This window comes from Rutilus rutilus (genome assembly GCF_951802725.1).
Source record: "Rutilus rutilus genome assembly, chromosome: 22".
Taxonomy (NCBI): Eukaryota; Metazoa; Chordata; class Actinopteri; order Cypriniformes; family Leuciscidae; genus Rutilus; species Rutilus rutilus.
The window spans coordinates 23663550-23691402 of NC_140227.1; the positions used below are offsets into that span (position 1 = coordinate 23663550).

At 38.5% G+C, this 27853-nt stretch overlaps 3 protein-coding genes across 5 annotated transcripts; all 3 read left to right on the forward strand.

The window, feature by feature from the left end:
* The first annotated feature begins 170 nt into the window (after positions 1-170).
* LOC311282409 (uncharacterized protein) lies at positions 171-7744 on the forward strand. The gene is made up of 9 exons (XM_084396166.1): positions 171-339; positions 450-623; positions 833-997; positions 1165-2412; positions 3803-3928; positions 5598-5720; positions 5893-6018; positions 7223-7366; positions 7499-7744. The coding sequence occupies exons 1-9, from the start codon at positions 276-278 to the stop codon at positions 7666-7668; spliced, it is 2340 nt and encodes a 779-aa protein (XP_084252292.1). The 5' UTR covers positions 171-275; the 3' UTR covers positions 7669-7744.
* Positions 7745-11114: 3370 nt separating this feature from the next.
* Positions 11115-27778, forward strand: LOC311282415 (UDP-glucuronosyltransferase-like). 3 transcript variants are annotated; one of them, XM_084396177.1, is made up of 5 exons: positions 11115-12189; positions 23300-23431; positions 24313-24400; positions 26486-26705; positions 26792-27778. In XM_084396177.1, exons 1-5 carry the CDS (start codon positions 11272-11274, stop codon positions 27069-27071), a joined length of 1638 nt encoding a protein of 545 aa, XP_084252303.1. In that variant the 5' UTR covers positions 11115-11271; the 3' UTR covers positions 27072-27778. The 3 variants fall into 3 exon arrangements, with proteins under 3 accessions (XP_084252303.1, XP_084252304.1, XP_084252302.1); XM_084396178.1 differs by lacking the exon at positions 11115-12189 and adding an exon at positions 13100-13938; XM_084396176.1 differs by lacking the exon at positions 11115-12189 and adding an exon at positions 20962-21846.
* LOC311282422 (UDP-glucuronosyltransferase 1A6-like) lies at positions 16206-18319 on the forward strand. Its single transcript, XM_084396190.1, has 2 exons — positions 16206-17242; positions 18084-18319. The coding sequence occupies exons 1-2, from the start codon at positions 16337-16339 to the stop codon at positions 18168-18170; spliced, it is 993 nt and encodes a 330-aa protein (XP_084252316.1). The 5' UTR covers positions 16206-16336; the 3' UTR covers positions 18171-18319.
* Positions 27779-27853: the final 75 nt, after the last annotated feature.

Below are 27853 nucleotides of genomic sequence, written 5' to 3' on the forward strand. Positions count from 1 at the left end.
TCATCTGAGCTGACTTGCTGTTACTCCCCTTAACAAGAAACATACTGTCTGTTTCTGTTTTCATCCTGTTTTGAAGAGGAGTGTCCAGGAAGTTTTAAAGTCCTGTTATTCTGTTTCATGTCTCCTCCCCTCTCCTATCCCTTCCCCTCATCTTTTTACTCCATGTGCTCAAGACTCCACTCTCTAGAGTTCAGTTTTCCTTAGTGATCTTCATCTGCAGTCTGACACTCTCAGGATTTCCACAGCTTCTTTTATACGGTGGAATTTGCTCAATCATGCAAGGTTGGAGAGGTGCACTGCTGTGTGTTTGTTTGTCCCAGCTATGGACACTAACTCCAGGTACACTATCATGATAATGTGTTGTAATTGACATTGTATATTGATTGAGATAGAGGTCATAGGAAAATGTATCTGCATGTGTATTAGTATTTCTGATGGTTTTCACTAAGGCGTTGCCGATAAAGGCTGCAGTGGTTTCGGACACTTGGAGAATGGGCGTACGTTTTTCCGGTATGGAGGATTGTTTGTTACCTTCACCTGTAATCCAGGATTCCGGATCCACGGTTACCGTACGAGCAGCTGTGTGTCTGGACAGTGGGCCAGAGACCCACCGTTGTGTGTGGGTTAGTGAACTCATGTATTTTGTAGATACTAGTGACTATACACAAAATTCTTTACTATGAAATTTATCAATGAAGCAGATGAGATTCGTCAAGAGCTAAAGCTAGGTAAAAATAAACTACAATAGTTGAAGTTTTGAAGTTGCATTTTATAGGGTCTCTAATATAGTACTGATACTTACAGCCATACCATAAGTTGTTCTGTACTCCAGCGTCAGGATGCCCCAGCCCTGGTGATCTCCTGCATGGCAGGACTATGGTGTCTGAAGATGGATCTCTGGCCTTCTTTAGCTGTGATGCTGGATTTAGTTTGTTTGGATATGCGCTGCTTTACTGCAAAGGGAAAAGCTGGAACGGCACTAAGCCTGTCTGCAAAGGTATGTCATCTGAATCAAGCGTATAATGCCAAAACTGTTTGATCTATTACTATATGCCTTTTTTATGCCTTATTGCTTTTAAATCACTGCTGCAGTGACTTCATGTACAACTGACCATCTGTTTGCTCCTTTGTTTCTCCTTATGGTTTGTTTTTTGGTTCTTACAGTAGCTGATATCATGAGTGTTCTTCATTTGAAGCAAGAATCATCTCATGGTCCCGTCTCAGCGCAGGGCCGTGATGTTCCTACAAATCTAAAAGTTCGCTTACATAGCCATTTAAACACCCTCGCAATCACTGCTCCCAAGGATGGTTTTCTCAAATCAGCATTGCTTGAGGTCCCTCATATCAGACTTGACTTTACAGATAACAAGCAGAAAAATATAAGGAAACCAGGGGAGAAAAAGCCCTCAAAGAGTCTATTGTTTGACAAAACATTAGATCGTGGAAGGGCTGAGCCAATCTTCAACCCTGTAAACTTCAAGGATCCAATCGGGAACTCCGATCTTCGGAAACCTGTGCCAATGACATCTACCAATGTCAACACAATGTCATTAGTCAGTTCCTTTCATGAATCCTCATTTCTAACCACCACACAAACCAGCTTCGTTACCCCAGTGATGGACACTCAACAAATCAAGGTCATGGATCAGATATTTACTGAAACACCATACAGAAGAAATAAAAAACCTCATCAGTCCACACTTGGTACAGACAAACTATTTCAAAGAGCCTTAGTCACTACAGCTGCTGAGACTTTACCAGAATACATAAAAAATAATTCACACTGGACATCAACTACACCTGCAACAAACATCAACACACTGGGCACAAATGACCTTCTACAGTCAAGGACTTTCTTCACAGAAGATACATATGCAGCCACCACTGAGAGTTTTGCACCTCCAACAACAAGCTATCCTGGTTTCATGGTGTCTAAACATGAGTCTGTTTCCTCTACCTGCAGAGAATTCTGTGAACAAAGACCAGACCTCCAGGAATCATCTCCAACACTAGAACATACATCATCTAGCACGGTCTTGACGACGGCTACCCGACTAATGTCTGGCCTGCTTCTGAAGGCTCAAACTGACGTCCATAACTTTTCTGACATTACTGATGATGGTCAAGTAAATGAAAGAAACAATCATAGTGACCCCAAACAAACTTTTGGTCCTCCAGTCTGGAAAGATCTTCCAAGGTTTCCAACAAGGAAACGTCGTCCAGTATGTCCCTACCCTCCATTTCCTTCTCACGGAACATTCTACTTTCGGTCGATAAAGAATCCCGACCCGCTTCAGTATAAGCATTATATTCAATATGCCTGTTACCCTGGATACACCTTGACCAATGGTGATGTTTACAGCTATTGCCAACACAATGGACAATGGAGTGGCCAAACACCTCTCTGCTTAGGTAAGATACGACACATATTAGAACTAAATATGTAGAAAGTTATTTTTGCAGGATAAAATTGAAAATATATTTTTAACATTAAATGCACAATCTGAAAACAGTGAAAGTGCAACATTATATAGTGCACACAACATTATTTGTACATTTATTCTGTTATCTATGGAAGCCCATTTCCACCACATAGAAATAAATAATGATTTGGTAAAATTGAAATAACATAACTTATCTTTTAAAACTTAACACATTTTTTGTCATAATTTCAACTTTTATGTCATAAATATGACTTTGTATCTAATAATTTCAGCTTTTTATCTACTAATTATGTCTCACCAAAATAGTCATAATTTTGATTCACCAAAGCATGACTTTTTTTCTTATGTAGAGGAAATGGTATTCTGTATTTATCAGCAATTCATCCTAAGGCGAGAATGCTTATTTATTTATTTATTTATTTATTTATTTATTTATTTATAGATTTATTAAGAAAGGATTTATTTAACTGGGTTATATCACATGGTCACTGAAGACATGAAAATTGCTGGGAAGATTTATTGTTCATAATCCTGTTTATGTGCTTTTATTGTATTGGTGCTTTTTACCATACTGACTCCTTCCTGTCTTCCCTCACCCACACTCCAATCTTACATGTCTGTAGATCTGACATCTGTGTAATATCCTGCTCATCTCTCCTCTAAGCAGGTGATAGGCATAAATGTTCAACACAGATGGCCTCAGAATGGCTTTAAATGTCATCAGACACATCTGGGAATATGTGTTTACCTATAGGTTTTGACCTCATGTGTTCTGTTAAACACATTATCTCATTTTAAAAATGCACATGAATGTATATTCTTATTGAATCAAATTAAGTTTACCACTGTTTAGTGGGCTGTTTCTGTTAAACAAAGTGTAATTTTCAAAATCATGTAATTGTCAAAAGTGTTTCCTGTCTACACAAGGTAAATTCATTAGGTCAGAGGATATGTAAACCACTGCGGATGTGGGATTTCATTCTCAGCAGTGAGCAAATCATGTCATGTTCTCTAAACTTAAACCATTTGAAACTATATATATATATATATATATATATATATATATATATAGGCCTACACAGTGTGTGTGTGTGTGTGTGTATGTATATATATATATATATATATATAGTTATATAGTTATATGAATAAATATTATATTATTAATAATATATATTAATAAAAAAAACTATATTATTTGAAAGGACCACTTAGTCTATCACTTTCTGTTTCAAAAGCATTTAAAAACATACTTTATACTTTTAACTTACTTTTTTCCCTGTTCAGTGGTTTGGATCATCCTTTTTTTTTTTAAATAGTTAGATCTTAATTTCATCTTAGTATGTTTATCTTAATTGCAGAGTTAACTCCTTGCTCCCTAAACAACGGAGGATGCTCTCAGATCTGTCATGTTAATGAACAGAATCGCGCCCAGTGTCACTGTAAACCAGGGTTCCTGCTTCTGGAGGACCAGCGCACCTGTCGAGGTGAGAGAGGAACTACATGCACGTTTAATCTTATCTATTGACTGTGGTATCATTACCACTGCAAAACGAACACGGAATAGCATTCTTTCGACAGCCAGACTCCAGTGATTATAGGTTTTCCACTTTTGGAATGGCGGCTTACTCTTTTTCTTTCTTTTTTTTTGTCAAGAGGTGCTCTTGACACCGGGTTAAAAGCTTGTTTACGCATCCTTGACCTGTGTGTCTTAGATTTATGGTTTTGGTTTGCAAACCAGCTGTGGTGTGTCCATTCAGCCCTGAATGCCTTCAAGACTCAACATCACCCTCTGGTGTCACCCCAGAGCACTGAATTCTTGACCCATATCAGGCTGTTAATTAGAGCTAAAAGACGAGCTACAGCATGTGTGTGTGGTTCACGCTGTGTTTTAAGAGTTGTCCAACATAAAGATGAAAAGACAATATACACTCTTAAAAAAAATAAGTTTCCAAAAAGGGGGTTTTCACATGCCATAGAAGAACCATTTTGGGTTCCTCAAATAACATTTCAGTGAACAGTTCTGAAAAGAACAATTTTTAGTGTGAAGAACATTTTAATAATCTGAAGAACCTTTTTACTATAATATCTAATATAATCCACTATAATAAACCTTTTATGCAGGAGAAAGGTTCCATGGATGTTGAAGGTTCTTCATAGAAACATGTTTGCTTGGTCCGTTGTTTGTTTTTGCTTGTCGCGTTGAGAGGTTTAGCGTAAAGGTTGAGAGGTCCATCTGTCACTGTTTTCCATGTTCGTAGAGTTAGTTCATGTACATTTCTTTTTTTTTAAATGGCGGGTGCTGGTGTTTTGCTTGCGTTCGGCCAATCAACTTAAACTTGCGTCACTGGTAGTTCCTATAGTGATGGGTTAAACCCTACTCTGAAGTAGGAGCTAATTTAGTTCCCCCAAAAGGCATTCCTAGAACTAAAATAATCCCCAGTTCCTGCGGTGCGGAGACTCAAAAAAGCAGATACTTCAGCCATTATTTCTAGGAACTATGAAAAGGTTCCTCCGGTGCGAAAGCCCCTATAGATGCCGATAAAGAACCTTTATTTTTTTTAAATGAGTTTTAGCAGTTAATGGACTAGTCTAAGATTTTAAGGAATATCACTCTATGAATGCTTAAACAGGTGGCCTGTGTTCTATTCAGACAAACTGGATCTAAGTGCACTACTTGTGTACACAAAAGTATATGTGAACATGTGTTTTTACATTGCTTTAGCAGACAGATTTTGCGGTGCAGCATGCGAACACTTACCTGTGTTTTCATGTGTGATGAACAGCACGTTTTGAAGGCTAAACCCTTTTCATTTTGTCATTTACACCTGATATTAACATCCATCTCTGTGATCTGATCACAAGTAGACAGCACTAAATACAGGTGTAAACAGGGTTGAAAAAATGTTGTGTTCCAAATTCCAATAATTCTTCTTTGCATAGCTGTACAACTTCTTTATCCCTTTTGTGCAAGTAATGTTTGCTTGTGTGAGTGTGTATCTGTATACTTGGTCATGCATCTGCATATATTAAATATATTGGAATGTGTTTAATATCACTCTTATTCATCATTGTTTGTGTCCATCACGCACATGCTAGTACTTGTTGCAAGTATGTGTTCTGGTCTTTTCATGTGCCTGTCTGTGGTATTTATAGATCTGGACGAGTGTGTGGAGGAGTTGCACCGGTGCCAGCAGGTCTGTGAAAACACCTTGGGCTCATACAGGTGCAGTTGCAGTCCAGGGTTTCAGCTTTCTCCAGACAGGACATCCTGCTCTGGTGAGTGAATCAGTGTCTGGTGTGATGCATTGCCAATGACAACCATTTTTAAAGTTAAAGTATGTAATTTGGCAATATATATCTACACAGGTATATACAGTATATATATATATATATATACAGTGTATATATACAGTTTTGATATAGTTAATTTTAATATTTCTACTTTCAGATGTAGATGAGTGCCAGCATGTTGGTAGGGCTCTCTGTGCATTTGGTTGCATTAATACGCCAGGCAGTTTCCAGTGCTTGTGTCCCGAAGGGTACCAATCGGACAGCACCAACAGACAGTGCATAGGTCAGACTTTTACATATCTTTAATTTATCTTAACACTGGTGTACAGAAGCAGATATGTCTTAAGAGGTCGGAAAGTCTTATTTGATTTGTAATACACAGGCTTACTACTGTATATGTAGACTAATACCAGGAAACTTAAAGGGATAATTCACCCTAAAATTAAAATTATGTCATCATTTACTCACCCTCAATTTGTTCCAAACCTGTATGAATGTCTTTATTTTCAATATTCTTAAAATATCTTGGATGAACTACCATTCACACCAAAAACAATAGCTAAAACAATAATTATAAAGATATAGTTCTAAAAATCATTCTAAATATAAAATAAAAGCACAGTCTACACCACACAAATATATCAATAACGACACAGAGAAACTATACCGTTTTTTTCCATTTATAAACGATAAAACAATGACAGCCAATCAGAATCCATCCTGCTTTAAAGAGCTCAAGCATTTAAATCGGCAGACTGACGACACTCCTTTTTTAATGTTAGAAGTCTCTATGCAGATGACGTATTGTTTTATTTATCAGATCCTTTGCCTTGTCTCCCTAAATTATTGGACATATTGGAAAGGTTTAGTGGGATATCTGGCTACAAAATTAATTTTCAAAAAAGCGAATTAATGTCAATAAATGCAGCTGCTACACGTATTTCTAAAGTTACCACAAACAAGATAAAAAATTTGGGAATCTGGGCTACATACAATTGCAAGGACCTCTATAAAGAGGTTATATTATATTCTATATAACCTCCTGCCTCTGGTCTGAAACGGGATATCAAATGGTGGGACCTGCTGCCCCTCTCTTTGAGTGGAAGAATTAATACAATTAAGAAAAATAAGATAAAAATAATTTCTAATAAGAAAAATATTCATGTTTAACAGTCTAAAATTCTAGCTTCCGGCTTTCCGGTTTTGGCCGGAAACTAGTTATTTGACTTTATAAAGTTTTAATTATGATTATTTTTCTTACACAAACTCATCGTATTTCTTCAGAAGGCCTGTATTAACCCCCTGGAGTCATTTAGAGTTTGTTTATGATGGATGGATGCACTTTTTTGAGCTTCAATCTGTTGATTGCAATCCACTACCATTATCAAGCTTGGAAGAGCCCATTTAAGAGCTGCATAGATGATTTCTAAGATAATGAATATTGAGATCTTTTATTTTAAAAGTTGTATTTTCTGGTTTGTTTTTAGACATTAATGAGTGTGAGGATACCGAGGTCCTCCAGCAACAACAGTTGCACACGTGCGAGTGGAAGTGTTTGAATCTGCCAGGTACTTACAGATGTATCTGTCCTCGTGGATACAGACTGCACCCTAATGGAGCCCAGTGTGAAGGTCAGCACGCAAACATGCATACCCTGCCAGCACAGACTGATGCATGCATATATACACAACTAAAATATGTGTAGTTTTTCATTGAGAGATGAATTCCTGCTGTTAAGTGTTCTTCCTTCTGATATTTGTCAGATGTCAATGAGTGTGAACTGAAGAACGGCAGCTGTTCTCACCTCTGCATCAACCACAGAGGCAGCTTCAAATGTGCCTGTCCAGAAACACACCGAATATCCCCATACAACCGAAAAAACTGCCAGCCAATAGACACACACACACCAGCTCCTCGCACTGAAGAGGACTGATCTCATTTATTTGTCTTGTTTTGCATACAGTATTGTATTTAATTATATTGTATTTCTTCACCCACATGTATGAATAAAATAAGAAAATATATATTTGGAATAATAAGTTTGTTTTTGAAATAAGTCTCACTGTACACTGTATTTTTATGATATGACGCAGCACCTGATAATAGTCCCCAACTCAGTAGCCTATTATCAGGCGGCATGCGCTGCGTCATATCATTACACCTGCTTCACCCATGGTACGGCAGCAAAGTTTCTTGATTATTACGCAGGAATGAGAGTATAGTTCCTAGCCATATCAGCCTAGAAAATCGCAACTTTTCATTTTCCGTTGGTCTTAGTACACGATGTAACTACAGAAGAGTCATTTGTTCATTTTTTTAAGAAAGATGCTAATGGTCTTGTCCGGTTCAATTCATTATGCTAAGCTATGCTAAAAGTGGGACCCCCAGACCCGGAGATTGGCTGAATGGATTCGAAAACGGTAAAACTCAACTGTTTAACTCTGGGGGAGTTGTAAAATGAGCCTATTTCCAAAAAAAGTGGAGTATCCCTTTAAAGCGTTAGTTATTAGGGATAGTTAGCTATTGGCCAGCATCACACACATGACCAGCCTCGACCAATAGTGAGCCTACGTTCTGACGTACAACCCAGTAGCGTTGAGCTGTTAAACTATGTGAACTCAATTACAGGCCCACACAGAAGAAAATGAAAAGATGAACTAAAGTCTTACAGGGTTGGAAGTTGGAACAACATAAGGGTGAGTAAATACTGACAGAATTTACATTTTTGGGTGAACTAACCCTTTAACAAGAAAGTGGTAATCTTGACTTTACCAGCCTCTTACCCTGCCCATTCAGTCATTGAGTAGTAGGCCAGTAATAAGGAGCGGATCTTCCCATAGACAGGGATCTACAGGGGTGACACGAAGAAAAAGCTTTGCCACCCCAACTGCCACTGCTGGTTGAATAAAAAAATAAAAGATTCTTTAAGTTATAATAATGAGAAACTTTCTCATAATAATGACTTAACATCTAATAATAATGAGAAACTTTCTCGTAATTATGACTTAACATCTCAAAATAATGAGAAACTTTCTCGAAATAATGACTTAACATCTCGTAATAACTGAGAAATAATTTCTCATTATTACGAGAAAGTTTCTCATTATTTTGAGATGTTAAGTCATAATTATGATAAAGTTTCTCATTGACTTAAAGAATCTTTTTTTTTTTTACTCAACCGTGGCGGAAACGGACTTCCATAGGCAGTGGAACTTCAATGTGGTGAGTTAAAAAAAGAGACCGCGTTAGGCAAAACAATGGCAGGAAAAGACGTCTTTCAGGAAACTGTGCATGACGGTTTCACGCGCATGTAGCGCGCCGAGTCAGGTCAATGACTATGAACTGGTTCTTTGTGAGTCAAAAACACACAGCACAGCCCAGTTCATTTACTAATTGTTTTTCCATTTGTTCGTGAATCGGAAAATTACTGCTGCTTCTCGGCTAACTCTGAGAAAACTAATCGCGTCCGTATATGTGTGAGATTAATTTCGTAGCTAATTGTTAGTCTAGCTGATTCTCCGACCGCGCACTCCACTTTAATCATGGATAGACCTTTTTTGCTAGCCTAGCCCTGGATGCCAGCCGAATTTAGCACCGCCCACAACATTTTTTGGTCGGGAAGTTCGAATAGAATTTCGAATATGATACGAATCTGAGTACGACGACGTCAGGCTACGTTTAAGATCCCGATCACAGAAACGCATAGCAGATTTAGGTAAGTTTTTCTCGATTGCTTACACATTATAACTGATTCAGGCCAGTTTCCGAATCAGAATTTTTGCATCCTGGAGAGAGAGCTGAAAGAATCATCAATTACAGTTGCCTACACAGTACTTTAGATGAGGGAATTTTCACTATTCTATGCACAGTCAACTGTAGCACATGTTGTAGGCCTACTCTCTTAAACTTGTAATTGTCAATTTAATTTGCAGCCATTTTTATCTGTAACCTTACTTGCTGTATTTTTGCATAACTGAGAAATGACTGCCTAGGGATGTAGTCTTGTGTCAGAAGACCAAATTACTGCTATGGTACTGTAGCCTATAGCCTACTGTCATGTAATTTGGCCATGAAATATGCAGAGGATGTTGAATTTACTTTATTATATTTTTTTTACTGTACTGTAGGCTGTATTGTATTGTGGTGGATATAAAAAAAAAAAAAAAAAAAAAAAAAAAAAAAAATTGATGTTGTATACTGTAATAGACATTGAGCTGCAAAATAATTCCTGAATCCCAATAAGAGATCTTTGTTACAGTGTTATGAATTGACCGCACTAGTGTTCACTGGGCAGTGGGGTAGTGTCCAGTTTTCTGTGTCATTTGAGGTCGAAGATAGATTTTGACAGAAGAGAATGTTTTTAACTAGAATGTTTTATTTTGTCTTGGAAGTTTGTGTTTTGTGCAGGGTAAAGAAAAAAGAAGCAAACAATAGAACAGGGGGTATACATTCGGTTTTGGGGCAAGTATAGAATTGTATTTCTTTCTAATGTTAGAAATTATTATTATTTTTTTATTTTTTTATTTTTTGCTCTTTAACTGGCACTTAAACGTGATTTATACCATCCTATACCAGCCTATGTAATATTAATAACAGCTAATTTTCTTTAGTGATACAAGCTCAGAAACATTTAGAATCTGTTGAAGTTTTTCGTATAGGCCAGGGTATCTTTACTTGGTGCCATGATGGATATCGAAATTTTGCTAAACTTTTTATTTAAATTTGCATTAAACATTTTGTTTTTTAAATTTAAACAGTATAGATGATTACTTTGTGGTAATGCTATGTTTGTGAACACAATTGTGTATGTCAGGCCATAAATCCCCAAAAACTATGCATGGGCCCTTGCTTTGGTGTTGCCACCCTATAAATAATTTTTTAGCTCCGCTCCTGCCAGTAATCATATGATACTAGATAGGGTATTTGATTTGGTTGCCATATGATGCAATTGCACCACCCTGTGGTCAGACTAAGTACATTTTCAAAACACTTCCTAAAAAATGCAATGCATATTAAAAATATTTCTGTCCCATTGACAATTGACCCTTTCCCATTTCGGGGGTTCGACATGTAACGACAGTAAATATCACTTTTGAATTTTTAATTGTAAATAAGTTTGTTTGAAATTTAGAATACTCACGATCCTCAGCACTCGCGTTGTGTGAAAATGTAAACCTCAGTTTAAAACTCAAAGTCATTATCTAGTTTTATTATCTACAGGTTAACCCAGGCTGGAAAGGGTAACAAAGGTCCTGGGATATCAGCCAGTGAAAAAAAAAAAAAAAAGATAAGCAGGACTTTGTACCTACATTTTTGCCAGTGTCTTTGTGAGACATATTGGCTCTGGTGTCAAATTGAAAATTTTTCTCTTTCTGCTTCACTTTTAAGAGTGGTCCCGGCCTGATCACACAGTTGGTTAGGCTAATCCTGCAAGGAATTCTCACAGAAAAACAAGCCTTGATCCAGTTTGTTCAATACAGTGAAGGGGGAGATTCACAGAGAGTTCTGCACAAGACCTTGAGGAATCATTGGCAGAATGCATCTCTCCTCAAATACACCCTTTGAACATGAAGACCTAAAGATGAGATTGGTTGCATTTGTAGGGTGCCTCATGCTTGCTTTTGCAGATGTGGGAGAGACGATACATCCTAGAGAAACTGGTTGGACTGGTTCGCTTTTAGTGGTGCCCATGGACGGAAGTCACTGGACTGGTGTGAAGGCCGTTGCGGAGGAGATGGGCCGCAGGGGTCACAAAGTGATGGTGGTCATTCCAGAGGTCAGTGTACTGCTAGGACCTGGTAAACACTACACTACTAGAACGTTTCCGGTTCCATATGGACAGCAACAACTGGATGAACTCAAAGCTCGAAATGCTGAGGTGATGGTTAATAAGCAGCAGCCTCTGTTGGAGAAGATCAGCACCAGAATCAGTAATATGAGGAAATTTGTGGACTTCCAAAGGGCCACAGCTGAGAGTCTCCTCTTAAACCAAGAGCTGGTGGATTTCCTGAGGAAGCAGAATTTCGATGCGGTACTCACCAGCCCAACTGTTCCAACTGGTGCCATCCTGGCTTATAACCTCTCCTTACCTGCTGTCTATATGTTGCGAGGCTTACCCTGCGGACTAGACTCGACGGCCACAGCCTGCCCAAACCCTCCATCTTACATCCCACGGTTCTTTACACACTATTCAGACCGTATGTCTTTTCGTCAACGTGTGCTGAACGTTCTAGTGAGCATCCTAGAGCCTTTGCTCTGCAGACTAATATATTGGTCTACTGAGGATGTAGCCTCCCGTTTCCTGCAGAGAGATGTAAGTGTGGTGGAGATCCTGCAAAGTGGAGCTCTATGGCTGCTGCGGTATGATTTCATCCTGGAGTTTCCTAAACCCTTGATGCCAAACATGGTTCTAATCGGGGGGATTAACTGTGCCGTGAAAAGGCCTCTGATTAAGGTGAGTGGAGGGATGTGTTTGCAGACATTTGAATGGATGCTTACACAAAAATGTTTGCTTCAACTGTTTACTTACAGTTGTATATTTCTTAAAATATCGCACTTTTCCAATATCTCTTTTATTATCTTATTGTTCCAAAGAAGAAAAAGTCATACATTTTTGGAAAAACATGAAGGTGAGTAAATGAAAGAGGTTTCAGTTTTGGGTAAACTGTCCCTTTAAGGGTTGCTTTTAAGATTTACAGTAATTTAAGGTTTTGAGGTTAACACTGAGGTGATTTTTGCACTTCATCAGGGGGAACAAAGAGTGTTCTTTGCCTTAAGAAGCTTCTGATTGCTTAGAATGACAAACAGGCTCTATAAGAGATGAGTTTAACTCATCTTTTATACAGACTGTCATTCTATTCAAAGGATATATTTTGGCTTGAGAAGCTACTGCTTTCTTACGATGGTAAATTAGAAAATAAGCTCTTTAGGAAATCCATAAATCAACTAAACTTCTACTGCCTGAATATATTTTGTGAATTGGTTGCATCTTTGAACATAGTCGAAATATCAAAACATTTAGAACTGCCAATAATGAAGTTCTGTTTACACTATTATTATTGTAATCATTAACCAGCAAAGTCTATGTGTAACTGGCAAAGTCTATGTGTAACTGGCAAAGTCTATGTGTAACTGGCAAACTCTGTAAACCCACATGTATCTAGCCACTCAAAAGCTGGAAAACAATCTACTTGCTGATTATTTGATCGTAAATTGCAAAAGCAACCAGCTGATATATTTGCACATATAGTGAGACAAACGGACACAAGGTGTCACAAGCTTTTAAAGCTTCACAACGTCAGTCTTTTTAAAGTACTTTTGGCTAGAAAGATGCACTTCATTGCAATTTTATGTCTAGTGATCAGTATAGGCACAGGCAGTTGTGCAGCGCTGAACCAGTCAGTCTGGGAAAAGCAGTTGGACTGGGAAGCTGTTAGTGGTGCCAATGGATGGAAGTCACTGGACAGGAGTGAAGGCCGTGGCAGAAGAGATGGGACGCAGAGGTCACACAGTGATTGTGGTGATTCCAGAGATCAGTATGCGTTTGGGTCCAGGCAAACACTACATCACAAAGACATTTCCAGTCTCATATGGGCAAGATCTATTCAACCAAATAATGGTGGACCATGTTCGTGAATTGACAGCACCAGGGAAATCCCTATTGAAGAGTGTGACTTCAAAGGTGGACTTTTTTAAAAAGATATTTAACCTAATGGCCTCTACAACTGAAAGTCTGTTTAAAAACCAGGAACTTATAGAGTTTCTGAGAGAACAAAACTTTGATGCTGTTTTAACCGATCCTGCCCTACCAATGGGGCCCATATTGGCACTTAATCTTTCCGTACCTGCGGTGTACATGTTAAGGGGATTGCCATGCGATGCTGCAGCCACAGCCCGTCCGGACCCTCCTTCATATAGCCCACGTTTCTTTACACAAAACTCAGACCGCATGTCTTTTGGTCAGCGTGTGATGAACATTCTTGTGAGCATGCTGGATCCACTAGTATGTAAGGTTGTTTACTGGTCCTTTGAGGAAGTGGCATCCAACTTCCTGCAGAGAGATGTGAGCCTGGCTGAGATCCTGAGCACTGGAGCTGTCTGGTTAATGCGGTATGATTTCACCCTGGAGTTCCCCAAACCCCTGATGCCCAACATGCATCTCATAGGAGGAATTAACTGTGAAATGAAGAACCCACTGACGAAGGTGAGCATCACCTATGCTTGTCACATGATACTTAGAGATTCGAGGCACTTAACTGCAAGTATACTAGATGTCTACAATCAAATTTGTATGCTACATGACTAGAAACAGACTAAAATAGGTAATGAACAGGTCAAGTTTTCAGGACATGATAAATGGGGGCATGATTTAGGGGGCATGTACACCATTCTTAACAGCCTACAGTATTATTTTCCTGTAGTTTATATGGTTAGGAGTAGGGATAAAAGTTGGAACTTTTTTTCTTCCAAAACCTGTTGACCCAACATGCCTACTCTGCAAAATCAAGACTTGACTTATTGTGATACTTATTGGACTAAACTTGACTGCCACAGCTTGCAAAAATTTGGACAATATTGAAGCCTTTGCTCTGCTGACTGATATATTAGTCACAGGGTATCTGTGGGTTTGTATAAAGTCTTAAATTAAGTTTGATCAAATTTAATGCAAAAAAAAAATCTTGAATATCTCAAATGGTATAACAAAACGAATAACTTACATTTTAAGAAGTCTAAAATTTGGGCACGAGAAAACAGGAATCACCATACAGCCTAATTGATTATTAAACTTCAAAATGCAATGATGAAATTGATGTGAGCACTGCATGTTCTCGCTGTTTCAGAGCAATTCACAATCAATACTGCGTGTTTATACCAAGCCATTGCTTATGATCTGCTGTTGATGAATTATGTTTTTACTTTGTAATAGGTTGTAGATCAGTGTTTCTCAACTCCAGTCCAGGAGACCCACCTTCCAGAATATTTTGGATGTCTCGCTAATTAAACACCTGATTCATCTCATCAGCTTGTTAAATAGGGAGACATCTAAAACATTCTGTGAGGTGAATCCCGAGGACTGGAGTTGAAAAACACTGTTGTAGATGGTTGTAAGAGTGCATGTTTTATCCCTCGTCTGTTTGAATGAGCTGCATGAAGTAGTAAAGCATAGACATTACAAAATAAGAATCCCGGTGTGTTTCAGCCTTGTTTATTAGAATTATTGCGTTTTGTATAAAATCTTCTTTTTTTTTCTTTTTTTTTGCTGATACTCTGTGTTCAACTCAGAGGTTAAAGCTGAGTTGATTTACAGTCTTCCTCAGGAGGACCAAAGAGTATCATTTGGCTTGAGAGGCAACTGTTTGTTTATGATAAGTTAGGATATAGGAGATTAATTAACCTGCTAAACTGCTACTAAATGAACATGGCTTGGTTGCATTTTTGGACAGTCCAAGGATCAACAACACTGCCAGTGAAGGTCTTTTGACACTGACACATTTTTAACCAGTTATGATTGCTTGCTAACTACAAGCTAAATATTAAGTTAAGCCTTCTCATTTTTTTGTAAAAAGACACTGGAGAGCTTTGTTTATTGTAATACCATGAATGTGTTTAAATAGTTTTTAAAGGGGTGGTATAATGCCCTTTTCACAAGATGTAAAATAAATCTCTGATGTTCCCAGTGTGTGTGTGTGTGTGTGAAGTTTTAGCTCAAAATACCCCACATATATTTTTATATAGCATGTTAAAGTTGTCACATTTTGAGGGTTAGCAAAAACACCCCTTTTGTATCTGGCCCTTTAAATGCAAATATGCTGCTGCTCCCGACACAGAGGGCGGGGTTTCAAGAGCTCGTGTGTTAGCAGCTCTGATTACCTCATGCAGACACACACTAAAATGACAGAAACTGTTCTGCCTTTTATGTTTAAACGGAGTCAGACAAAGATGGAGAGACTCAAGAAGAAGTGACAACACGTATAATGCAACAGGACGTCTCTGAATGGTTAGTTGATGAATTTATGTTGCTGATGTGGAGTTAACTATCTTCAATTAGCATATTCTGTCATGTTAATCTATAAATCGCTCATATTGGAACTGTTGTGAGATGCACACAGAGTGACTTTCTATTGCATGTGAAATGACAGATGCTACAGTTTGAGCTGACTCACAAATGTACTTGACTACAACAACTCTTCCTCTTCTCAACATAGACTGCGTTTTCCCGGGGACGGGGTTTAAATTTTAGGGTTGGTGATGTCACTAACCCTGGAGGAATGTCGTGTAGTCCCTACCAGCCGTTTGTTGTAGTCCTTAAAAAACGATTTCTTTAAAAGCAAATATCTCCCTTTGCTTTGAACTTTGAGCGTTGTAACTTTGCAGATGTTGTTTATGCTCAAAAAGCAACATTACACACTAACTAAAGTTAGAAAAGTGAAATCATACTCAACCAACCCTTTAAAAAAAATAATAGTTCCTCCCAGATCATATGTCTAGCCACTAGCAAGCTGGAAAGCAGTTTGCTTGCTATCTATCTGATAATAAGTTGCGAAAGCAGTCAGTTGATATATTTGCACATAGGGAGACACACAGGCACACAGAGGCTCTCGATGTCAGGAGAAGAATTTATGTCTAGAAACATGCGCTTAACAGTGATTTTATGTCTAGTGATCAGTATAATCAGTTGTGCAGCGCTGGACCAGAGTCCGTCTGGGAAGAGCAGTTGGACTGGGAAGCTGTTAGTGGTGCCAATGGATGGAAGTCACTGGACAGGAGTGAAGGCCGTGGCAGAAGAGATGGGACGCAGAGGTCACACAGTGATTGTGGTGATTCCAGAGATCAGTATGCGTTTGGGTCCAGGCAAACACTACATCACAAAGACATTTACGGTCCCATACGAGCTGGAGTTGATTAATGAGATAGTGACCGAGCAAGTTCGTGAATTGACAACCTCGGGGAAATCCCTACTGGAGAGTGTGACTTCAATAGTGGGAAATATGTTAAAGATGTTTAACCTAATGGCCTCTACAAGCGAAAGTCTTTTCAAGAGCCAGGAGCTTATAGAGTTTCTGAGAGAACAAAACTTTGATGCTGTTTTAACCGATCCTGCCTTACCAACGGGGCCCATATTGGCACTTAATCTTTCCGTACCTGCGGTGTACATGTTAAGGGGATTGCCATGTGGCCTTGATGCTGTGGCCACAGCCTGTCCAGAACCTCCTTCATATATCCCACGTTTCTTTACACAAAACTCAGACCGCATGTCTTTTGGTCAGCGTGTTTTGAACATTCTTGTGAGCATGCTGGAACCACTAGGATGTAAGGTTTTTTACTGGTCCTTTGAGGAAGTGGCATCCAACTTCCTGCAGAGAGATGTGAGCATGGCTGAGATCCTGAGCACTGGAGCTGTCTGGTTAATGCGGTATGATTTCACCCTGGAGTTCCCCAAACCCCTGATGCCCAACATGCATCTCATAGGAGGAATTAACTGTGAAATTAAGAACCCACTGACGAAGGTGAGCATCACCTATGCTTGTCACATGATACTTAGAGGTCTGAGGCACTTATCTTCAAGTATACTGGATATCTACAATCAAATCTTACAGTATGTGACCTAGAAACTGTCTAAATGAGGTGATGAAAAGGTAAATGTTTCAAAAAGGCCAGATGAATGTATTAGAATGTAGAATATTCACAACCCTCAGGACTCGTATTGTGTGATTTAAACTAAACCATATTTAAAGTCACTACAGTATCTGCAGGTGAACCCAGACTAGAAAGGGTGGTAAAAGAAACAAAAGACGAGTGGGACTCTGAACCTACGTAATTCATTACCAGGGTCATTTTGGGTGAATGTGGCTTCTACATGTTTCTGTAGCAACATCCTTGTTGGTCCTGGAACAACATTTCTGACAACCAATCAGAATTTAGTATTTGGTATTAATGTATTAGATTGCAGACTGCAGATTAGACTCGACCACCGCAGCATGCCCAGTGTCTGTGTCTTACGTCCCAAAATTCTTCACACAAAACTCACAGTATGTATTTTCATCAATGTGTTCTGCATCCTGTGAGCATCTTGAAGCCTTTGCTCTTGCAGACTGATATTTTGGTCAACCAAGAGGTCAAAGCTGAGGTATCCTAAGGTGGTACAAAGAGTATCCCTTTGTTTTGAGAAGCCACTGTTTGCCTTGGGTGACAGACTAGAAAATAAGCTCTTTAGGAAATCCATAAATCAACTAAACCGCTAATACGTGAATGTGTTGCATCTTTGGTTGTATCTTTGAACATAGTTCAAGTATCAACGTTAAGCTCTACCAGTTTTATGTCTAGTGATCATTATAGTCTGTTGTGCAGCGTCGGACCAGATCCCGTCTGGGAAGAGCAGTTGGACTGGGAAGCTGTGAGTGGTACCAATGGATGGAAGTCACTGGACACTTGTGATTGTGGTGATTCCAGAGATCAGTATGCGTTTAGGTCCAGGCAAACACTTATGAACATCACAAAGACATTTCCAGTCTCGTATGAGCTGGAGTTGTTCAACCCGACATTGACCAAACATATTCATCAATTGACAACCCCAGGGCAATCCCTACTGGAGATCCCTACATGATCCTGATAGATGGAATTAGGAACCCACTGAAAAAGGTGAGACTAGTGTAACTCCGTCTAAATCATATGATGAAATGGTAAACTTTTCCTGATAAATGTTTTGAAATGTAGAATATTCACAACATTTGAGAGTCACATTGTGAGAATATACTATGTAAAACTAATGCATTTTCAAAAACACTTAATTATTTGAGGGTGAACCCAGACTGGAAAGGGTCACAAAGGTCCTAGGATCTCAGCCAATTAAAAGAAGGCAAAAGAAGAGTTGGACTTCATACTTAAGTCATTCATTGCTAGGGTCTTAGATTTTCTCTATCTGGTTGTTACTTGTATTTGAGAATAGTCACTAAAAAAAACTTGTTCAAAACAGAGAAGTCCATGTGTTAACCTATTCATTTTAAACTATAAAATATTAGGTATTGTTGTGGGAAAATTCATCTTTTCTTTGTATTTTATTTTCAACGATTTAACAAACGAATGCCATGCGTTCTTTGGCTGTATTTTGAGTTTCTTTTATGATATTGATACAGCTGCAGGGTGTGTGTGTGTGAGATTTCAGAGATAAGGAGATTCCCGTGCTGGGGAGGGGTCAAGGGGGGTCCCTTTTGTTCCTTGTGCTGTGAAGGGTGACAAGAGATAACATTATAAAAATGCTGGCCAACCTCTGCTCTGGGTCTCACTCCGCCTGCAGCTGGACTGTGGATGGACTGGGAACTATTCTTGCAAGAATAAATACCTTTTAAGGACAATTTGAATCCTGATGTCTCTTATGCCTGATGCTATTTTGTTAGTTACTTGTTTTTGCCTCAACAGTATAAATGTACGTCACACAACAATGCATGAACAGGTAAGGCAGCAAAGACAGCAGACTAAGCCATGTGTGTGTTGTAAACATTATTTCAGTGACAAAGCATATTTTAATTGTAGGCTATGGGTTAAATTCGTATTGCCCTTCAGTAGGTGATAAGTCGAGACTATGTAATGATTTGCAGCAGTTACTATATTCTCTGGCCTTCCAGGGGCAAATGCATAAGCACATACATACGATAGACTAGTGTTGCATGCATGATCATCAGGCACTCTTTTGGTAAAATAAATGTTTTTTGCCTGTACCCTTCGCGAATACTCATTTTATTTAATCACTCTGTGCAGTACAACACGGCACACCAAGTGGTATTGTTGTTGATACCATTTTTCCTCACACAGAATTTTCTTGTTTCATAAAATGACTGCAGGTGTCACTGTTCTCTCTGTCATAATTGCATATAGTCCTAAAGAGATAAACATCAGTTCATGTTAGTGTTGTATTCCCTTAGCGTAGCTGGGTGGGGATGATTACTGTTGAGACATAATGGTAACCAGCAATTGCTTTTGTATGATTTTGCATGTGGCTGACTGGGTCAGTGGATCTTACTGGGTTACTTTGTTGTAATTTAGCAGTATTTTATGCGCTTGGAATTTGTGTGTGTTAGTTGGTAGAATCAGATTACGGCTAGTGTAATTCGTGCATACAGTAAGTCTTAAAAAGATTTCATCAGGACATGTATGAGGTCAAAAAAGAAAGATTTTGCCTCCAAATCTTACAATGACTCCACTTTTGAGCACTTTTACTTAATTGTTTAATCAGTTTCTTTTTAGTAAATAGTAGTTACTAGAGTGTTAATATTGCCTTACTAATTTGTTCCTGTATAGTTATTCATTAATGACGGAACAACAGTATTCTGAAGTGTTACCAAGAACTTTGCTGTTGCTACTGCTTTTTGAAAAAAATAACAAGATAATCGAGGGTTTATATAAAATCAGTCGATGGATTATAGTCTCTTAAACAGGAGACCATGAGAGAACTATACTGCAGTAATCCTCACTTTTAATGTCTTTCTTGAAAAAAAAAAAAAGTTTGTTTTTCTTTGTTGGCAAAATAACCTATGTGGATATTAATGTTATGGAATGCTATTTAAAAAGCATGTGGGGGTATATTGTTAGTCACGCTATCTCTCGAACACGAGGAGATTGAAAGCAAAGGAGTGGCAAACTTCTCACGCGAGCTGGGTTTGAGGGGAAGGGGGAGGTGCTGGTGGGAGTTACATTGCTTCCTCCTTATGCTCTTGAGTTTATTCAGCTGCTTGTAACTTAGTCTTTGAGTTGTCTTACTTTACTTAGGAATGGTTTCAGATGTGAAATACTAAATCCATAGTTATCCCCGCCAAAGAGCTGTGATGTATTTGGATGTGTACAAAGTAGGGGTTCTGCTTTTAAGTGTGTAAAGACCTCAGTCTCAGAACTGTAATGAACAATGTTGGCATTTGGTTACGGGATATAAAATTCGCAGATTTGTAAAACACCAGTTGATTTTTTTTTTTTTTTTTTTTTACAGTGCTATCTCTTCTTGTAAGAATTTGATTTGTGTAAATGCATGTTATCCCTTTCAGGAAATGGCATCCTGACTGCCTTCCATAATTTGCATGATTAACATCTGCAACTAAAAACACAGATAAATGTCATTGTCTCTTGTTCGTTCTTTCACTCTCTTGTTTCTCAGTCACACTCGAGAGAGTCTAAACACAGCCCCTTTTTCTGGAGGAGGAGTTTTCTCCTCTCCTTTTCTTTCAGTGCTTGTGTCTGGTCTTAGGCAGACCCAGTTATGCTGAAGGAGGGTTGGTTGTGGGGGCTGGGTTCAGGGCTGCTGCTGCTCTGGCTGGGTGCCTGGCTGAGGCCTGCGGAGGGTGGTCGGGTGATGGTCATGCCTGTTGAAGGCAGCCACTGGCTCAGCATGAAGGTGTTGGCGACCGAACTGGCCCAGAGAGGCCATGACATCCTCTTGCTGGTGCCTGAGACCAACATCTTGATCCAGAGTTCAGAGCTCTTCCGCACCGAAACCTTCCCGGTGAACTTCTCCAAAGAGGAGCTGTCCACCAGTTTGAAAGGATTTCAGCAGGGGGTGTTCAAGCGTAGTCCTGCGATGATGGACATCATTGTCCAATTGGAGCGGCTGATGAACTTCACGGAGTCGCAGGTGCGAGGATGCGAGTCACTGCTTTACAACAAACCTCTAATGCAGAAGCTGAAGGAGGAGAACTTTGAAGTGGTGCTCACCGATCCCTTCCTGCCATGTGGACCTATTATTGCTACCGCTCTAGGTATCCCTGCTGTCTACTTCCTGCGTGGCATACCTTGCGGCCTTGACTTTTTGGCTTTACAGTGTCCTTCTCCTCCATCCTACGTACCTCGGTTTCAGTCTGGCAGCACTGACAAAATGACCTTTGTAGAGCGCATTCAGAATTTCGTCATGAGTGGCGTGGAGCTGGTGCTGTGTCGAATAATGTACGGCAGTTTTGATGAACTTGCTGCTAGATACCTGGATGCAGATGTGACGTACCAGGAGATCGTCTCCCACGGAGCTATCTGGTTGTTTAGATATGATTTTACATTTGAGTTCCCCAGACCTCTCATGCCAAATATGGTCCTCATCGGGGGCATCAACTGTCGGAAGAGTGCCTTACTTTCTGCTGTAAGTCACCAGAGGTGCCTTTTTTGAATTTGGTCAGGATAAGTCAAATCAAGTCACCGTTATTTATTCAGCGCTTTTTTACAATACAGATTGTTTCAAAGCAGCTTTACAGTAATAATGAATGTATTAATAATGAATCATGTAAATAATGCAACAGAGTTTGTTTCTGCTGTACAGCTGATCTAGAAGAAAATAGCATCATAGTCCAGCTTAAGTAAGTTCAGTGATGGTTCATTTTTGTTGTAAAAAAGTTATTCATTTAGTTTATTTATATAGCCGCTCTGGAGAAAACAGTGATGTCATCGTCCAGCTCAGTTCAGTTCTCATAATGGTGTCAATGCAGGCAGATCAATAATAATGTTGAATATTAAGTGTCCCCAACTAAGTAAGCCAAAAGCCAAAGGTGACAAAGGCGACAGTGGCAAGGAACCAAAACTCCATCAGGTGACAGAATGGAGAGGGGGGAAAAAAGACCTTGGGAGAAACCAGGCTCGGTCGGGAGGCCAATTCTCCTCTGGCCAATGAACAATCAGTGTATGATAATGATTCAGGGCAGCATTACTGGTCAGATTGGATCAGATCATTCAGAATATTTATCCAGGATAAGAAAATATACTAAAAATATAACATTTTACAATGAGGTCTTTGCCTTTTATAAATGCGTTGTTAATATAATTTCTTAAACATGTTCAGTAGTGAGTAACTATTAGTTCTAGGATATGATTTTCTAAGGAGAAAAGAAGATATGTAAATTTGGGTTGGGGTCAGTGTCGGTTCTGGGAATATGGGTTCCATTTTTGAGTTTTGACATTGTTGCTTAGCCTTAACATGCAATATGTTTTCCCAGATACAAACATAACCCATGGTAATATGACTCCCCTCTCCAGGGCATTGTTAACCTAAGGCAACATGATGTGTTCAGTGTAGTCTTTGGCACGCAACCTCCTCCTTCGCTTTCCTCTGTGTTATTTTCCTTGTCAGCCACCCTTCCTTCCGTGGGGCCTGAAACAAAGGCAGAGGTTCTTTTTACTGACAAAATAATCAATTCTGAGCTCAGAAAACTCTGGAAACGATGTGATTCTGTAATGCGTGCAAAGCATAGATTCTGAAATCACTTGCAGTATATTCTTCAAATGAGATCAAGTCAGATTTAAAAACTAGTGTAATTACTTTGTTTTTTTTCCTCTGTCATGTAGAAAAACAACTATAAATTGTAAGTTGTATCAGTTTGTGTGGATGACTTAAAGTGGAATATGTGTGCACATAAAGCCTATAAAGACACCAGACAGATGAACATAGATATGGTTTGGTGTAATAAGGGATAAAATGAGGGTAATGAGTACATAATGCAAACATGTCTACTTTTTCTCAGCTATATGTCTAATTTACAATGTTGAGTTATACATGTCACAGTGTCATGACTTAATTTTGGCTTGTTGTCTGTCTTTTACAGGAGGTGGAGGAATTTGTCATGGGTTCTGGAGAGCATGGTATTGTGGTGTTCAGTCTGGGTTCTCTGATCTCTTCCATGCCAGAAGAAAAAGCTGCCATCTTCTTCAAGGCTTTCAGTATGATTCCACAGAGGGTAAGAAAGAATTTAAGTTGGAACGGCATACATTTCAGAAACTACATACTGGGGGAAATCACTTAGCTGTAAAGCAAAGTGTCTTATAGTAGTCATTCTGGTTTAACTTCAAACTGGTTCAAACAAAGTGTAAAATAATCCTTTCAACTACCCAAATGTACTAATGCCAGGCTTTTAGAGCTGGTGCGTGACCTGAGCCTATTCTCTTCAGCATCCCAGATGTTCAGTCATCTCTCAGCTAAGGATTGGAGGATTTATGAGTCCACTTACCCAATTGTTTTCCCTGTGTGTTAAAGTGTAAAACTAAGTGGAGGCTGCACGCAGAGCTTTAGCTATAGCTGGGGAGAAACATCTTGTTCTCATTAAAGTTATCATGCGTGCTTAACGGAGGGTTTGGCACTATCCAGGAGTGTATAGTATTTTTTTATTAGACCAAGCACGAATCTGTCACTTCTTAAAGACTTTTACCTGGTAATGAATCATTGAATCAGTTAACCTGAACTCTAAAAGTGCATATATTTTTGAGAGTATTTGGATATTTTCTGTTTGTCAAACTTCGAAAATGTGATTATCTAGCCTTTTCTTTACTCTGCTAGGTCAGCTCAATTGTTTGCAGATGCATTTGGCTTGATATAAATATACTGATTTTATAGCATTATATAGCATAAGTGTCCACATACTTGCATTAAAATTATTACAAAGGGTACTTCTAGTAGTTAAAGTCTGGTAACCCGGTTCAACTGTGGACTGGATTGAGATTTTACTGGTGCATACTATTGTATAACGTGTCCATAAGGTAGTTTCAGGAGGACTGTCATTGGAGTCATTGTACTGTAAGTTGCTTTGGAAAAAAATAGTGTGCTGAATGTCACTTTTTCTAGGTTCTGTGGCGGTATACGGGTGAGATCCCTGATAATGTCCCTGAAAACGTTAAGCTGATGAAGTGGCTTCCACAGAATGACTTACTTGGTGAGTTTCTCTGGGTTTTTTGGTGTTGTTTATGCTAAGCTTACATATATTGTACATCCAGGTGTAGGTTTATTTTTCTTTTAGCTGCGCAATGAGTACCTTAAAGCACTTTTCCCATACCATACAACATTTAATTTGCTAATTTAATGCTTTGTATATGTTGTTGAAATTCTTCTGCAGCCGAAAGTATGGCTCTGTTTTAATAATCAATAGGGAAGTACAGATCTAGAAACCTATTTGCAGATCTATGGAACCAAATAATTGTGTAATATATACGACTTTTGTGGAATGACTTTTCTTTTCTTTTTCTTTTTTTTTAAACACTTTATTTCAATTGTCTATACTTTAGACATTCTACTAACTATAAGTAACTTTGCAACTACATGTCATTTATTATTGTGAAATCCAGGGATTCACTTGGCTTATCCCTTGTGTGATTAGTTAAGGATCAGCCAACCACAGATTCCAGCTACAACATGGATCATTAAACCGAGAACACAGAAGCAGCTTTTGTTAAACAAGCTGTGTAAAGTATTTAATTTGTCTGGCATGTCAGGTATGATTGCAATGACTGGAGAGCAGAACCCATTCAGACTCATAATGTTAGCTAATCCTATTAACTGTGGTTATATTAACACTGATGCTGGACCAATGAGCAATTTGTCAGCTATATAAATTCTGGGCATTTTTAAATCAAAAGGGTGCTCTAGGCCAGTGGTTCTCAATTCCAGTCCTCGGGACCCGCTGCTCTGCACATTTTGTATGTCTCTCTTATTTAACACACCTGAACCAGATCATCAGCTCATTAGGAGAGACTCCATGAACTGAACTGAGTGTGTCAGATAAGAGAGACATACAAAATGTGCAGAGCAAGGGGTCCCGAGGACTGGAATTGAGAACCACTGCTCTAGGCTGTACACCTGTTGATCTCTTGAAATTCACCTGCAAAGATCAATAAATGACATACTACTGAACAGTTCAAAGTGAAGCATTATACAGTGGGATCCAAAGGTCTAAGGCTACTTTTTTATTACAAATTATATGATCACCACAACACTTTGAGTGAGAAGTTGAATTGACGCAAAAGTGAATATGTGACCCTGGATCACAAAACCAGTCTTATGTTGCACGGGTATATTTGTGGCAATAGCCAACAAAACTTTGTATGGGTCAAAATTATAGATTTTTCTTTTATGCCAAAAATCATTAGGATATTAAGTAAAGATCATGTTCCATGAAGATATTTTGTACATTTCCCACCTTAAATATATAAAACATTTATTTTTGTGAATGGATGAAGCACTATCGCCAATAGAAATGAACAACTTTAAAGGAGATTTTCTCAATATTTCGATTTTTCTGCACCCTCAGATTCCAGATATTCGAATAGTTGTATCTCGGCCAAATATTGTCCTATCCTAACAAACCATACATCAATGGAAAGATTATGTATTCAGATTTCAGATGATGTATAAATCTCAATTTTAAAAAAAAATTACACATAAGACTGGTTTTGTGGTCCAGGGTCACATATATGAAAAACTAAGAAACTTAGAATTTTCTTTATACGACAACTTGTTTATTTGCTAAGAATATTTGTTTTATTTTAACTTCTTCTTGTTTTACATTTTTCAGTCCTAAAAGTTTATTATAAGGTTTAAATACCCAAAAAAGTAAATCAATTAATTAATGTAAAAGATTTTAAAAATAAATTTAAAATTTAAATAAAAAAAAAAATGAAAATTCTGTCATCACAAAAGAAGATAGTTTGAAGAATATGGGTAACTAAACAGTTGATGGACCCCTATTTTTTTCCCCCATATTATAGGAGTCAATGGGGTCCATTAACTGTTTGGTTACCCATATTCTTCAAACTATCTTCTTTTGTGTTCAGCAGAAGAAAGACATTCATAATGGTTTGGAACAACTTGAGGGTGAGTAAATGATGACAGAATACTTATTTTCAGGTGAACTATCCCTTTAACACTGCCTTTATCATCATCATCATCATCATCTGCTGTATATACCAGCCACTTAGTCCTGTCAAAAGCAATAAGTGACTTTAACTCATGTCATTTATTAAAGGTCATCCCAAAGCAAGAGCCTTTATCACTCATGGTGGTACGCATGGAATCTACGAGGGCATCTGTCATGGTGTTCCCATGGTTATGATTCCCCTCTTTGGTGACCAGGGTGACAACGTGCACCGCATGGCGACTCGAGGTGTGGGAGTGATCCTCAGCATCCATGACATCACTGCACAAACACTGGTCGATGCTCTCAACGCAGTTATTAATGACAGCAGGTGACTGTTTGAAACATCATTTTTTCACGTCTCTTTTTTTTTTTTTTTTCATAATCTCAATGCATCTCTCTTGCTGTCTCCTGTAGCTATAAGCAAAAAATGGAGAAGCTGTCGGCCATACACAATGACCGTCCCATGCAGCCCTTGGATCTCGCGGTGTACTGGACAGAGTTTGTTATGAGACACAAGGGGGCCGATCATCTGAGACCTGCTGCCCATGACCTCAACTGGCTTCAGTACCACAGTCTGGATGTGATTGGCTTTCTGCTCTTTATTGTACTGATTGTAACTCTAGTAACGTTTAAATGCTGCGCGCTGTGCTGGAGACGCTGCTGTAGAAAAACGCAGAAAAGGAAGGAAGACTGATCGTATAGAGATTTAAAAAGTGGTATTCGCTGATAAAAGCAAACGTTTTCTACATCTACCGTTTCAGTTTCACAATGCTAAAGTCATGAGAAGCCTGACTTCCATCAGCTGACAACTGAGCCAAAGGATGGTTTTTTTAAAACTGCAGTTTTGTAAACAGGGATCACACTTCAATATTTTGAAGCAGTTTCATGTGTAATGATTTTGTTTCTCAAGATATTAGTTTCACGTGCTGTCATTTTGATATCACCGACCACTACTTCCCATAATTCTAGTCACTATCATATATATTTTTTATTTTACTGAAGGCAACCCACAGGAATTCTGGATAATGGAATTCTCTTAATGGACCTTTATCAGTAAGGATAGATAATGTGTTGAATATGACACAAATTAAAGGCTGTGAATCTAAAGTATAAGCTTGTCTAATTTTTTACAACCATTGTTTTGTTTTTTATTTAAATTGAAATTCATTCATCTTCCATATTTCATCAACTTGTGAACTGAATTGCCTAAACTTTTTCCAATAATCTTTTTTTTTTTTTCTAGATTTGTCTCCTGTTAATTTTGCTCCTATGCTCAATTAAATGATCATGAAAAATCAGTTTTGTATGAAAAGAAAAATTTTGTTGTGTACTTGTAGCCTCTTACGTTGTGAAAAATCACCCTCTGAACTGAAAAAAATAAAATCCTAAAATATGAACAGCAAAGTTTTTATTTATTATGAAATGTTCTCATATATAGGCTATAAAAATAGAACCCTATGACCTAACATTACATCT